This window comes from Myxocyprinus asiaticus, chromosome 23, assembly GCF_019703515.2.
Source record: "Myxocyprinus asiaticus isolate MX2 ecotype Aquarium Trade chromosome 23, UBuf_Myxa_2, whole genome shotgun sequence".
Taxonomy (NCBI): domain Eukaryota; kingdom Metazoa; phylum Chordata; class Actinopteri; order Cypriniformes; family Catostomidae; genus Myxocyprinus; species Myxocyprinus asiaticus.
Genome location: NC_059366.1, coordinates 25810772 through 25826606, shown reverse-complemented (window position 1 = coordinate 25826606; position 15835 = coordinate 25810772). Strand labels below are relative to the sequence as shown.

General features: G+C 38.8%; 2 protein-coding genes across 2 annotated transcripts in view; both read right to left on the bottom strand.

Moving 5' to 3' along the window:
- The window catches only part of LOC127414027 (phosphatidylinositide phosphatase SAC2-like), a 36568-nt gene extending 31563 nt beyond the window's left edge, over nt 1-5005 (bottom strand). The window contains exons 1-2 of the mRNA XM_051651676.1: nt 4560-5005; nt 986-1066 (exon numbers count right to left, since the gene is read on the bottom strand). Of these exons, the coding sequence (XP_051507636.1) occupies nt 986-1066; nt 4560-4656 (178 nt within the window). The 5' untranslated portion in view covers nt 4657-5005. The remainder of the gene's footprint in view (nt 1-985; nt 1067-4559) is intronic.
- Nucleotides 5006-5525: 520 nt separating this feature from the next.
- On the bottom strand, nt 5526-15633 carry LOC127414263 (BAG family molecular chaperone regulator 3-like). The gene is made up of 4 exons (XM_051652179.1): nt 15292-15633; nt 9220-9528; nt 8198-8485; nt 5526-7918 (listed from the first exon to the last, which is right to left on the bottom strand). The coding sequence occupies exons 1-4, from the start codon at nt 15481-15483 to the stop codon at nt 7214-7216; spliced, it is 1494 nt and encodes a 497-aa protein (XP_051508139.1). The 5' UTR covers nt 15484-15633; the 3' UTR covers nt 5526-7213.
- Between the last annotated feature and the right edge of the window lie 202 nt (nt 15634-15835).

Below are 15835 nucleotides of genomic sequence, written 5' to 3'. Positions count from 1 at the left end.
AAGCACAGAGGCTCACTTCCCAAATTAGCCACTGAATGATGAAATGAAAATGTGGTGCGTGCCATCATTTTACTTCTATGCAAACAATTCTTCAAGACCTTTTCATAATTTTTACCCATTAAGAAAGGTATTTATTTAGAGAAATGGCCCAGTATACAGTATATTGACAAGGAAATATTGACCCTTCAATTAACCCTCTCTAGTATTATACATTTACTTAAAGGTATCATGGTATTTCCATGCTTTTTGTTTTGTTTTTTTCTTCTTCTTCTTTGAAAATGTATTATAGTGAATCCTGTAAATACATCATTCTGTGTCATGGTACAGTAAATATCGAAGTACCATAGCTTCACCATCTGATATCATCACTGTACCATGGTTTCGCTGCAGTACTTTTCTGTAAAGGTATAGAAGTGAACAGCATCTTTTTTAGGACTATTTTAAAGGTGATGTGTATTTTCATTTTTTTTTTATGTTAAAATACACTCTCCTATCCAATAAGGTGCACAGGTAGCTTTCAAAACCTGCTGGGCGTTATTGCCTACCGCACCTCTGCCTACAATATTTCTCTCTGTTGGTTAGTATATTAGATACATTTATATGCTATGCAGTCTTTGAAATGCTATGAAGTTCAGATGTTTTGTCTGGTGATAACTGGAGCTGGACTACAAAGCACTGCAAGTCATTAAGCAGTTACAAAATAACAGTAAGCCAAATTAAACTGACATTTCTGATGCTGGAGCTGCCTTTCTTTATGTTAATCATTACGAGTCTCTGGTACCCAGTTGCCTCCTTCAAACTCAATTAAAGCAGATATGGGAACAATCACATCTTCTATTAAATTAGCTTTTAAATGGGATATCAGCGACAGTGAGATATGTTTAAAAGCCTATTTTAGTCCAAGAGCCACTGAATTTATTAGGTTCATTACAATCAATTACAAACTAACTCTCATCCTTTATTCATTAATATACCAGTGACTTACCAGCATGAAGCTGTATTTTTCCAATAACACCCTCCACAAGCCCCAAACAGACAGGGTTCCAGGCCAGCAGCAGATCAGTTGCTAAGCAAAGGATGAAAAGAAAATTCACATTTTAACTAAAGAGTCATCAACATCATTTTTATTTCAGTTCCTAATAGAGAGTAATAGGGCTTTTGATTTGTAGATGATGATTCAAACAATATAGAAACCAGATGAGGTGATAGTCCAATTCTTAAGAATCTAGACCTGCAAACTCAAAGGATACAGGTTTGATTCCAGCAAGAATCAAGAATCCCTGAAATTTATGGTGTTTTAGATAAAGAAAATTTGCTGAATGACAAGCCGGTGTCCACTGATGACAAAGGGCAGTTGTTTGACTTGAGAAATTTAAACTTTTACTTCTTCACCCAGTAAGAGTGAGATCTGATTTGTAAAAATAAATAAACGAAAAACCGAAGACTTTTGCCACTACACATTATATCAAGTGCCAACCGTTACCCAACACAGTACCAAAATTGCTTATCATGCAAAAAAACAACAACTTTAAAATCAAAAATGAAATGTATTACAATTACCATTAACTGTATGCATAAGCCCCACAATATGGACAATCATTAACATGGAAAACGGACAATTTTGTAAATGCATAAACAGCAGAAGTGTGATTTACCAGCCTAACACTTTGAAAATAATAATAATAATAATAAACTGGCCAAATATTGTATTAGAATTAGCCATATTACCAAGTAACAGATGAATTTGCAAAAAAATTATGTTGAATTTTATGGAAAGAATTTCTCCTCCCTTTTAAAAGTTGATAAGCCTATTTATTTTGCCATCTTAACTTTACAGAATTATATGGTTATTTGCATATTATTATTTGCATGTAGTATAGTTTTATCCTAGCTGTCTGTGACCTGGGCCCCATTTTTGAAACTCACTTATATAGGATACAGCCAATGATTGATTTCAATGGGATCTATTGATATGAATGTCTAAATGGAAGTGTGAAGTGGCTAATCTTTAATTTGAAATTCTGATCTGTTCATTTGACATACTACATCGGCTCTGAATTATAAACAAACTATTAAGTACTACAGTAATATAACCTCCCCCTGACATGAGGCCAAGTGAGGCATTAAACATATCTGTATCTATGCATCATGCTTACAGTGGAAACCCTTTTCCAGTTAAATAATGGAACAGCAGTGCAACCTAAACCCGATCAGCCTGGCTGCACACACGTGGTAAAAAAACACAACAAAAAAACAGCTAGACCTCATTAAAATTTTCACAGGGAATATCCCCTGATAGGAGAAATAAACTAGCTGTCCATCTAGATTTAGAGGTTTAAACTTGACTAAAGGACAAGAGACAGAAGGGCAGGCTCAGGGCTGGGGTGTGAATCGGTAGACATTCAAAGGTGTGGTAGAACTGGAAAATGGCATGAACAAAAGCGTAATGTGTTACATAAGAAAGGCATCGGTGCTGTTTGTGGTGAAAAGCCTGCCATGTATCTTTACCAAAAAGTAAATGTCTACAAAAAAACACAGTATCTGAGTGACACATTTCAGAATTTTTAAATAACATAAATACATGTAATTTCAGGTTAAAGGCACAAGTAAGGCATATATGCATTCATGGGAGAGATGCCAACATGGCCTAAGGTTAGAGAGTGTGTCTTGTTGGTTGAGTGCCAGGGCAGAAAACAGAGCAGCTTATACCACTGGCCATCTACTGCTGTGCACTGACCTAATACACCAAACACTTTCTCCAGAAGCACAGTCACATGGCTGACCCCTGACTTTAACCATCACCATTAAACTGTTCTCTTGTGAGGAGTGAAAGGGAATTAGAAGTGCAAACCAGCATATTTTGTAATGGGCCAACTCACTGGTTAGAGCTGATGTGATGAATATTTAATACTTTAATACAGTATATTATACTGTATATTTATACAGTACTGTGCAAAAGTTTTAGAAACTAATGAAAAATGTCGATAGTGAGGATGTTTCAAAAATAATGACATAACATCATTCAAAGTCCAGTAAACATAAAAAAGCTAATTCAATATTTGGTGTGACAGCCTTTGCCTTAAAAACAGCTCAAATTCTCCTAGGTACACCTGGACAGTTTTTCTTGGTTGTTGGCAGATAGGATGTTCCAAGCTTCTTGGAGAACTTGCCACAGTTCCTCTATCTAATTAGTCTGTCTCATTTGCTTCTGTCTCTTTATGTAATCCCAGACTGACTCAATCATGTTGAGATCCGGGCTCTGTGGGGGCCATACAGTCTGTTGTAGGGCTCCTTGTTCTTCATATTTTCAATTCTATTAGCAAAGTGAATGTTGAAATCTAAAATTGATATTTCCTAGCGATATACTAATAGCAGAATGTATAAAATAGCCATTTTAAGACAAATGCTTTTGTAAAAAAATATAATGCACCTAAGACTTTTGTACAGTACTGTTTATACAGTATATGCCATAAAATATGATTTGATGTTGATTTAATTTAAAGAGGTAATACATTTGTATTAATTAAATTGATGTATTTGACATAAACGGATGAGACACCGCTTATGATTTAAATGGTTAGAAAAAAAAAAGCCCTCATAAAGGTAAAAAAAAAAAAAGGCCCCTTAAAATATTGTACCTTAATTTAAATCTTAATTTCTGACACTGATATACTGATGTTTCTGTCCAGTCAGACATAAGTTTTTTTATTTCTTAAACAATTTAAGTCATAATATTTGATCATAGCCTGTTTTCACCCTTTTTCACATCACACATGACAGCAAGATGTAAACGGATTAAACTTTATTATTATTATTATTATTATTATTATAATTGTTATAATTATCATCATCATTGTTATTAACAGATGTACACAAAACGGCTTGGAAATGGGACGTCAAAACATAAACCAGAAATGACCAAATGAACGAGAATTCCCAGCTGACATCTAAACGCCATTGACCAAAATGTACCCATCTTTATATTCCAAGCATTGGGTGTTAGCAATAGTATGTAACGGGATTTATGGGACGACATTTAGCCAAAACATCATCGGCGGTATCCACTGTCACCCGTGTCATTCACGCACTGCTGAAAGTAGGGCAGTGAAAACAGCAAACAGATGCATGTTTGGGCATCTTTCAGACAACAGCCTTGCTAAATAGATGAGAAAGAGAATTCAAGCACATCAAGCACATCTACAACTAAAGGGTTTTCAGAGATCCGCCTCCTCCTGTCAGGAATACAAATCACACCTTTCTGCCTCTATTTTGAAGCTGTGTCGTGTCCAGGAACTGTGCGCGAGGAATGACAACAATGTAGCCCATGAAAATGTAACACTGTAAGGGTCCGTTCACATAAAACTCGTCCTTGCGTAAAACAAAACAAAACAAAACAAAACAAACAAACAAAAAAACTTTCTTTGACCGTTGCGTTTTAGCTTTTAAGAGGCAGTGTCAAGTCTCGCTCCTCGAGACACCTGCCTTCAGTTCTATTCGTGGCTCAGCGTCTATCTTTATGAACGGCCCCTAACACATGTAAGTTGAAATGTAACCATTACCCGGTCTCACGATCAAAGATCCGTCCTTCCTGCTGCACCACAGCGCGTTATCTCCGCTCTGGAGAATATAATGATCTTTAGCTTGAAACAGCTCCATGCTCGCCAAAATGCCAAAACATGAGCGCGTCCAGAAACCAAACAGCTGGATTTGTTCCCGATCCGAGTAACGAGGAAATGATGAAGCGGCTCCCTTGACGTCCTACAGGCAGTCCCTGTAAACGCCAGCAGCCTGGTGCTTTGAACCAGCTAACCTGCTAGCTCTGTACCTGAGTGAAGGTTTATAATAATCTGATAAAACTCCGCATCGTGTCGCTATGTCAAGTACTGGCCGACCATCGAAAATGAGTCCTCGGCGCATTTAAACGCTGGTGATGTTAAACTGGTTGGTAATGTGCCAACCAGTCTAATAATTTCCACTGAGGGGAGCAGTTCAGCAAGCGACTGAAACAATTTCCTCCAGTTATAAACACACGTGACTTCCTCCGTCACACTGAAGATCATAGTTCATCTGCCTTGGAGATGCACATGTTCTTGCACTAGCCTGCTTGTTCTTTAATCCAGTGTTATCGGTATTTTTTAGTTTAGATCATATTTATGTTGCATTTGTATAGCCTAGTGCAGAGTTTTCCATCATTGATGGGTTGTTTCAAATATTATATTGCTAATACTATGTTTGAAAAGTTTATATTAGGCTTTTATCAAAAATCAATCAATCTATACCCTGTCCCTGTGGGTCTAAATAAGCCAAAATGATGAATTCACACATATAATGTAGACGTGACATATCATCTAGCTATACCTTTTTCTTTTTTGAACATGCTGGTTAGGAATATCTCTCTTTCTCTCTTGAATATTGAAAATAAATCATTTATTTGCTTACAGAAACCAGATGAGATTATATTATTCTATATTAATTAGATGCATTTTTTATTGCCAAGTTCCAGCCTTAGAGTGCATGATACTACAGTGATCCTGGCCTATATCACTGTAAGTACTATATAATAATACTAATTTTATTTATTATTAATAATACTTTCAGTGTTTCCACACCTTTCCATGACTTTTCCAGTCAGGAGTTTAAGGATTTTTTTAAGGGATTTTTTACAAATAATTTTACAGAGATTGCACTCACAATAAATGAACAATGAAACATTTGAAACATTATTTTCATTATAGAATTTTCTTTTTAAGAAATCAATTAAAAATGTACAAATCCAGGGTTGTATATCAAATATTAAAATTGTCTGATATTTTTAAGGTTTTCCGAGAATGTGGGAACCCTGTACTTTACTTTCCAATGTGTATGAACAATTATTTTGCAGAGTAAGCAGACAATGCCACTGTATGTTGTATACTGGAATTATCCTATGTGTTCCTTTTTTAACTGTGGTAAATTAGAAATCATGCAACTGTCAGCACAATGCTTTATTGTATTTTATTTGCAGTCAGGCTTATGTGACCGAATGATGCCTACATTTGAACAAACTGCAAATAACCAAGCTGGGAACACTGAACATTGCATATTTACCAAAACAGACTCTGCAACCGGTTCTGATTGCTTTTAAGTACGACATCAGAGCCAGTAACAGGTCATCAAGATAAAAAAAAAAGCCTCACAACGGTCATGTAAGACGGACAGTACTCTGTTTTAAATATTTTAAACTGAATTTGGCCGACACGTTACACAAATTAACTTTTAGTACACTAATTGCTAATCTCACTGAAGCAGGTTAAGTTGCTTTGCACAAGGGGACAGTGGTGACTGATCAGGATTGTTATTTCGGTACCAGTTCTTGAATCACCCCTACTTTGGACTGTACCTGGAATCTCGCTGCTTTAACAAACCAAGTTCTTAACCATAAGGCCACCACATTCAATGTTAATTCTGTGAGTGTAATTTATTTTCTTTTAGAGTCTACATATTTATGGAGACGTGGAACATTATTCCTATTGGAAATGTTGATTTTGGCAAAGAAAAATAGAATAAAAATATAGCATTATTTGTAACAATGTCATTCAACAATTACCAATACTGACAAGCATTCAGACCATCACAGGCAATTCTGTCAGTAACAGCTCACTTTCAACAATGACTTGTATGTCTTGTATGATTTTTAAATGTCAGTGTCAAGTGTCAAGAATAGACAAGGGATTCATTTTTATATAAAACACAAAACCTTCATATTCCAAAACCAAATTGAGAGCCTTTACGGACTCATGTAAGATTAATGTCCTTTCTCTTAACCCATGCATGAAAATGTTTATAATCAAATGTTTTTTCACGTTGATAGCCCACTATTTCAAAAACACCATATGTTCTTAAGGAATAATCAAAAGCATTTTGTCATTTATTCTACATGGTACAAAAGATACATTTTGGAGGTTAAAATACTTTCGTCTGGTTCAAGGCCTCTTCATCATGTATGTCTTTGAATTAAACTTATCACTACGTCTGTGCTACAAGACACTGGCATGGTGAGATTCAACAACAGCAGCATCACATAACAGCACACATGATTGCACTCAGTAAACAAATCACATGTTAGATCATTGCCAACAAAAAACTTCAATTATTTGTGCATGCAACTCATAATAATTGCACAAGTAAAAACAAAAATGGGGATTTGATGAGTGTTCCTCTCCAATTTGTTTATTTATGATATCTCCTTGGCCTTCTCTGTGTTCGCCAAGTCAATCATACTCGGTTCTCCTTTCTGGGTTGGGTTATTAGCCTCAGGGTAGATGTCACCACACACACCTTCTAACTGCTCACCAAACATCTCTAGTTCCTCTAGAATGGTCTGAACTCTTCGAACACCATCCCTCCGAGCTTGACGCACATCTGCGCGACCTTCAGGGTCTACAGAATCCAAAGCAAGCAGTTCTTTGGTCAACATCTCCTCCAGCATCAAGTATCGCTTATCATTCTTCTTCCCGTTGAAAAATTTAACCTCATGTGATATTTGCTCCACACGTTCCAATATCTGGTGCACTTTGATCAGTCCTGGGTGGCTCAGATCTTGTTCCAGAGTCTCTTCGGGCAGCACATGTGGAGGTGAAACCTCTTGAGGTGTTTGAGGGGCAGCTGGTTCCTGTGGTTCTGGCGCTGGAGGAACTTGCATGGTAATATTTAATGTCTCCGATACCTGCGGTGGCAGCTGTACAGGTTCTTGTGCTTTTGGTTGAGTTGTTTGTGCAGGTTGTTGGTGTTGTTGTTGATGTAATACTGGCTGATGTGTGGGCTGTGGCACATCACTCACTCTCTGAATAGGGATCTCAACAGAAGGCCCTCTGATGGTTTCTTCAATGGGTTGTTCAGCTTTAGGTGGTATCCCCGTGTGTACGATATGTTGCTGGCTCTGGCAATGTTAACATATTCACTTCAGTTTAATTTGATACAAGTGAAAAAAATCTAATAGAAAACATTACCTCTGAAACCTTTATATTGACTACAGTCAATATTGTAGAATTGAGGATGCAAGTGCACGATGCAAGTTGATGGCAAATTGATTCTTATATTCCTATTACTTTATTCTTTTTTGCTTCTAATATATTAATATATTTTTCATTGCACACTGTGAGCATTTGTTGATCAAGACCTAATAATTATAGCTTTGAGTGCTCTTTAACACACTTACCTGTGGTCTCTCTCCCATGATTTGGGACCTGACTGGTGACTGGGCCCTTATGAGGTTGGGACTTGCGGCGCGATTCTGCTGAATATGAATGGGCACTTGTTCACGGTAGATTGGTATTTTTTCTCGAGTGGGATGAGAACTTTGGCTAGGCTGGAATTGTAAGGCTCCTCCTGCACCTTCGTGGATTACCGGAATGGGAATGTAGCCCGTCCGGAGGCCTGTATTGCTAGGTCGGGGCTGTTGGTGAAGGCCACTAATTTGTTGGTGTGTGCCCTGTGGCTGATGAACCTGAGGCAAAGGAAAATACAACACAGAACTTGATTTTGGAAGTAGGCACAATACACTTAATTCGAAAAGCAAGATTCAAAATCTCATTATACTTGGGAAAGGGTTGACTGACCAATGTAAAGTGCCACAGTAAAAACAGAAAGAACACATGAATCAGCAATAATGTATTTATAAGCATAGCACTGCAACTATTTAATTTTTAAGCAACAGGTTTAATTTTCTTGTTTGTTTTTCTTCACATACAGAATGCTGGAGAAGTACGTGCTTCATTATATATTTAAGAATTTGCGAATTACAAAAACCTTTCCAAATATGAATTTAACAAAGAGTAAATTCACGCACAATTTCAGTCAGATACAGTAGGGTATTTTTATTACTTTTCCAGGCAATCACAATTACTGGTTAAGTACTTTAAAATATCAGTTTATTGAGACTGAAAGAGACACAAAGAGTAATTTCTAGCAGAAGAAAAACTTAGCATAACATAAAATTATCTTGACTTTAGGGATTTCCATGACTTTTCAATTACCTTTTAAGATTTAAAAGGAATTTTTCAGGCCTGGTTATCAGTATCACACTTTTAAAATGCCCTGATATTTCCAGGTTTTACATGACCGTGGGAACCCTGCATAGTACATGAATTAATATGAAACTTAAGCAATAAATACATTGTCTAACAGAGATTGTCAACTCAATTAACTATTAAAACAAAGTCCAATTCATAATGATCTTACCTCAGGTCCATGTGAAGCAGATGAGCAGGACAAACATGCTTCTGATGGGGCCTGCACCGGAGATCTAGGCCGACAGTATGCCGATGGTGTAGGAGAAGGTGTTCGACCATCTGCTCTCAAATTCTGATGCACTCCTGGATGGATGTAGGAGAAACTTGGATATTGCTGCAGCCTAGGTTCAGTGTTTTCATGGGATACAGGAATGGGGATGTAGCCCTGGCGTAGTGTTGGCTGCCTCATCTCTTGAAAAAAGGTTTTGTGCATGTCCTGAGGAGACTCTGAGGACATTGAGGGGCCATTTGAAAAAATCTGGGGGGAAAAACACATACGGTAACATAAAATTAGTAAACAGTTGTTTTACCGAAGGAGTTCTATTTAGCCTTGGTGACTTGGATATATTTGCTCATGATTGTTCAAATAGTTGTATCCTCATGCGATGAGAAGAAATATTTAGCACCTTAATGCCAGTAATGTTTCTATAATGCCATCTAAAATAGTCAAATTCAAAATGTGTCATGTTAACTTTGCATTGCATCCATATACATACATGTTCTACATACATATGTTATATACCCCATTCAACATATGTTTGATCAACATTGGTAAACTTCTAATTATGTGGTGAGTTCAAAGTTCTTGTTCTGCTCAAGAATTTAGTAGCTATTTGCAAAACTGTTTAGCAGGAGAAAACAAATTAAGAAAACATGTGGTTGACAAGTTATTGAAGGGGCTCCTATTTTCAATCATGTCACAACAAATAACGTAGACAACATACTGTATTTTAACATGCACCAAGGACATAGAGTTCTTTTCCACCATCGGTCCGAACGGTTCTGGGCACAGTGATTACACTAGCTAGATCATTAAAACTCATATATCAGGGGCCTGGGTAGCTCAGCAAGTAAAGACGCTGACTACCACACCTAGATCCGCAAGTTCGAATCCAGGGTGTGCTGAGCGACTCCAGTCAGGCTTCCTAAGCAACCAATTGGCCCGGTTGCTAGGGTGGGTAGAGTCACGTTGGGTTAACCTCCTTGTGGTCACTATAGTGTGGTTCTCGCTCTCGATGGGGCGCATGGTGAGTTGTGTGTGAATGCCGCGGAGAATAGCGTGAAGCCTCCACACGCGCTAGGTCTCCGCGGTAACGCGCTCAACAAGCCACGTGATAAGATGCACGGATTGATGGTCTCAGCCGTGGAGGCAGCTGAGATTCATCCTCCGCCACCCGGATTGAGGCAAGTCACTATGCCACCACGAGGACTTAGAGCGCATTGGGAATTGGGCATGTCAAACTGGGGAGAAAAAAAACAAACAAACTCATATATCAATATCAAGCCCAGTTCTACGGGGGTGCTTGAGGGTGCTAAGCACCCTCAAATGAATGTTGGAGCACCCTCAGTTGAATGTGCAATAATGAATATTGGAAAATCCACAAGTGTGATGCCTAAGAACATTGCAATAAAAACCATGCACAATGAGTCAATGTATTAGGAGGTAATTTTCCCTCTGCGCTTAGCTCTAGTCACACGGCTGCGCTAAAATCTGCAAACCACAATTTTATGCAGGCCAACTGCATGCAAAAAAGATAGAGGTAGAAACTGAGAGGCGATCAAATAAAATGCTATAAATTATTATTTTTGGCCAAAAAGTCTGTGAATATCTAGATGCTTGTCTTTTAGAAGATGAGATTTAGAAGTGGTGAGCTGAAAAATATAAATAAAATAAAAATGTATTCAACATATTTCTGAGATTCAGAGAAACACCACAGTGGGTTAAGTGGGATAATAGTCTATTCAGATAAGAGATTGATAAATATGGGGTTTTCAGTGGTCTATTTATAAACAATTACAATGAATATGTTAATAAAATAATTAATTAAAAATCATTGTATTAGTGTTTTTTTAATAACAAAGTAGTAATTTAGAAAATACATATTAAGAAAGTAAGAAATTGCTATCATTTATCTTAACATGTAAACTCAGCAAAAAAAGAAACGTCCCTTTTTCAGGACACTGTATTTTAAAGATAATTTTGTAAAAATCCTATTAACTTTACAGATCTTTATTGTAAAGGGTTTAAACAATGTTTTCCATGCTTGTTCAATGAACCATAAACAATCAATAAACATGCACCTGTGGAATGATCGTTAAGACACTAACAGCTTACAGACGGTAGGCAATTAAGGTCACAGTTTTAAAAACTTAGGACACTAAAGAGACCTTTCTATTGACTCTGAAAAACACCAAAAGAAAGATGCCCAGGGTACCTGCTCATCTGCGTGAACGTGCCTTAGGCATGCTGCATGGAGGCATGAGGACTGCAGATGTGGCCAGGGCAATAAATTGCAATGTCCGTACTGTGAGACGCCTAAGACAGCGCTACAGGGACACAGGAAGGACAGCTGATCGTCCTCGCAGTGGCAGACCACGTGTAACAACACCTGCACAGGACCGGTACATCCGAATATCACACCTGCGGGTCAGGTACAGGATGGCAACAACAACTGCCCGAGTTACACCAGGAATGCACAATCCCTCCATCAGTGTTCAGACTGTCCGCAATAGGCTGAGAGAGGCTGGACTGAGGGCTTGTAGGCCTGTTGTAATGCAGGTCCTTACCAGACTTCACCGGCAACAATGTCACCTATGGGCACAAACCCACCTTCACTGGACCAGACAGGACTGGCAAAAAGTGCTCTTCACTGGCAAGTCGTGGTTTTGTCTCACCAGGGGTGATGGTCGGACTCGCGTTTATTGTCGTAGGAATGAGTGTTACACTGAGGCCTGTACTCTGGAGCGGGATCGATTTGGAGGTGGAGGGTCCGTCATGGTCTGGGGCGGTGTATCACAGCATCATCGGACTGAGCTTGTTGTCATTGCAGGCAATCTCAACGCTGTGCATTACAGGGAAGGCATCCTCCTCCCTCATGTGGTACCCTTCCTGCAGGCTCATCCTGACATGACCCTACAGCATGACACTGCCACCAGCCATACTGCTCATTCTGTGCATGATTTCCTGCAAGACAGGAAAGTCAGTGTTCTGCCATGGCCAGCGAAGAGCCCAGATCTTAATCCCATTGAGTACATCTGGGACCTGTTGGTTCGGAGGGTGAGGGCTAGGGCCATTCCCTACAGAAATGTCCAGGAACTTGCAAGTGCCTTGGTGGAAGACTGGGGTAACATCTCACAGCAAGAACTGGCAAATCTGGTGCAGTCCATGAGGAGGAGATGCATTGCAGTACTTAATGCAGCTGGTGGCCACACCAGATACTGACTGTTACTTTTGATTTTGACCCCCCCCCCCCCCCCCCCTTTGATCAGGGACACGTTATTCCATTTCTGTTAGTCACATGTCTGTAAAACTTGTTCAGTTTATGTCTTAGTTGTTGAATCTTTTTATGTTCATACAGATATTTACACATGTTAAATTTGCTGAAAATAAAAGCAGTTTAAAGTGAGAGGACATTTCTTTTTTTGCTGAGTTTATATTAATAGTACTAAAATATGTAATTATTATATCAAAATGTGTTATGGATATGGGTTTAATTAAAAGGTGATTGATCATTTATTTTGCTCTCCCATATATTGTAGTTGCAGTACTTGTAAAACAATAAACATTACAATTATGAGAAGGAAGTTTCAAGGTGATTTAAATTTGCTCAATGCTAAAGGTTAATCTCAGTCTTATACAGCATGCCCATGGAATGCCCACAGACCATTCACAGCAAGTATGATACATATTGCAGCAAATAGCAAGAAAATCCATTCTGACTGTGAGCAATGAGCACCTCTGAAGAACTAGTTGAAAACCTTTTATTAGATTTGCCAAAGCTTGCAAAGTTCATGGCACTGAATCTTTGAAAGGTATTAAATAATAGCTACTGTTTGAAGTAGATTAAGTGATTATTTGAATGAGCTACCACTTTGATGCAATCCACCCCCACCCCCCAAAGAATACTAAAAGCATTGCTCCACTTTATGCAGAGCACCCCCACTATTTTCAGAAGCACCCTCAGAGATTTTGATCTGGAACCGGGCCTGGAATACTCATGTAATATTTTGACAATTCACAGAAAAAAAAAAGCTATCCTAAAAACTGTAATATGTGATCATCTTCCATATTTGTTATGGACATTCCTGATTGTGTAGCACCACAGTGAAAAAGAAACAGAAGCCGTACCAACTGGCCCGAATTGGCATGTTTTCCCAATGAGAACCATTCGGCCTGATTGTGGAAAAGCAGCTTTACATTTAGCCAAAAATATTCTAAGTCAGAGATAATGGTTTATCTAATAGAAGAGACCAAAGTAAGTTTTCTGAGCAAGAGAGCAGCTTGATGTGTTTGCCATTTTGTGAAACTTGCAAACTTGTGGCAAATTATCCATTGTTGCCAAAGGTTTGCCGGAGGTTCACCACTACCAGCGAAGAGCGGCAAACTTCTGGCAAACATTTGCAACAAATCAAGAGCTCATTCACATGTGAAATTAACAAGTGGCAAATTTGCGGCAAAAATTTTTTGTAAGGGAATCAGTCATATGTGAATTTCACCCATTGTAAATCTTTTTGCAAAGTATATATTTTTTATTGTTATTCTAAATAAACTTTTTAATAATAAATCCAAATATCTTATTATCGGCAGTTGAAACCGACCGACTTGGTTCTGGGTTTTAATCACTGTTCCAATATTATACAACAAGCTCAATCCAGAAGAGACATGTATAGTTCAGCTTTAATGTGGCCATCTCCTCTCCTCATCTGTTTGGCATGCAAAGGTCAGTCCGCCCTCTCTCAATGATGATGCATTCCAGGATCAGCCATGCAACATGAGTGGGTAAAAAGTCTTTGCACAGCAACTGTTAAGTGACTGGACTGGCTTACATGGTCTACCCTATATATGCTGCCAATTCTAATGCAATGACTAACTCAAGGTGTGTGTCACAGGCACACTACCATTTTTCAATGGGCTCCTGTGCTGTTGACACAGTGGCTTAAAATATTCTTTGTGTGGGGGAGGACCTCCCTTGCTCATCAATGTAAATCAGAGATCCTCAGACACAATAAACATCAAATAAGATACAGTCACTAACATATCATCATGAACCCGTGTTTGACAACTTCATTTTTTCATGTTTCCAACGTCCAAGTCTGTGATTTCAAGTGTAGTTCTACAAAGTTGATTCAAAACATACAATTCTACGGTTATGCTGTATATAGGCGTATATGACCTCCTGCCCTCTACTCTTGCCAAAAAATTGTGCCCAGTTTATCTCCTGGCTGTTGTCTTCCCAGCAGATTCTTGGTGACACTAACTTCAGACAAGAGTTGGTCTGTTTAATGAAATATGCCTACTGGCAAGCCCCTGTGTTCTCCCAACATTTTAATTACTAGTCCAGAACATCATGCTTCAAGAAAGGTTTTGAAACTTCTAATGGAATCAAACTGTGTAACATTTTAATTTTACGTGCTTCACTTCAACTTTCAAACCCATTCATTTGGGAAAGACAGAATCAGTGAGTGGGTGGATCTTTCTCAAATCCCATGTAAGGGAAACTTTCAGGGACGTGTTGTTAGTGCTGTGCAGTTCCAGGGATGTCGAGAACAAGCGCAGTCTGCGTAGTTCTTGAGGCTTTAAATAAACATTGTGGAGTCGTTCTAACACTCGGAGGCATCACATATGACTGCAGTGCGTCACACACCAATCACTCCAGTTGAGATCATGACACAAACATATTTCGGATGGCTATTTCAGCGGAGGTGACTGTGATTTACGTACGAACTAACGCTAATATCAAGTGCGTGGTGGTTGCGCTTATCTAGACAGTGTCTGCTCAGATTTGTATGTCATGAGTGAGATCGTAGCCTACGCACTCAGCAACATTTTCTTTTTCGATGTAACACCCTCGTAAAATATAAAAACCCAAAGTAATACATTAAACGAGCCATGCAAACAAAAACAACTACACCGTCAATATGACACCAGTTGTGAAATAGAGGAATGGGCACAATTACAACCGATCAGACTTGGCAGCGCAACTTCCAAAGCGAAATCGAGATCTTGCCTGGTCCGTCTTACCTTTTTTGTGTCATGCCTCGGATCATTCCATGTCGTTGTGCGATTGTTGTGATCCACAAAAAACGGCCACCCTGTATGCGGGTCAATTTTGATCTCCCACCCGGGTGGCAAAGGATCGTTAGTTGCCATCGTTTCGACTGGAGACAGTGTTTTCATACTCTGATATTGCTTCGGTACCGAATATTGTGCCATTACAGCGCCTACAGACGCTTTACAGGATCCGTTTGATGACGTACTGTAAATGGGGACGGGTTTCTCGAAGCAGCAAGATCTCTCTGAAGACTTCCGAGAAAGTTCTAGCTGGGGGTTAAACTGTAATGCCCACGTGTGTGACTAAAAATGACCCCCTTGACCGTCCAGACAGAGCTAGATCCACTCGGACACTTAAATCGCCGCCCCCTTCAGTTTATTAGACCGAGCCCACTTGTTGCACTCTAGTGTAAATCTAACAAACAGACTGCATTTCAAGGCTTTAAGACAATTAACCTTCTTTCCATTTTGGTTTTACATAGTCCAAATATGGCTTATTTCCCATATACTCAGT

Excerpts from the sequence above, each read along its gene's own strand:
- LOC127414263 (XM_051652179.1), bottom strand. The coding sequence starts at position 15,483 with ATGGCACAATATTCGGTACCGAAGCAATATCAGAGTATGAAAACACTG. Across the intron at positions 9,529-15,291 it reads CGAGGCATGACACAAAAAAG|ATTTTTTCAAATGGCCCCTC; the intron begins GTAAGACGGACC and ends TTTTCCCCCCAG. Across the intron at positions 7,919-8,197 it reads TCATGGGAGAGAGACCACAG|AGCCAGCAACATATCGTACA; the intron begins GTAAGTGTGTTA and ends TAACATTGCCAG.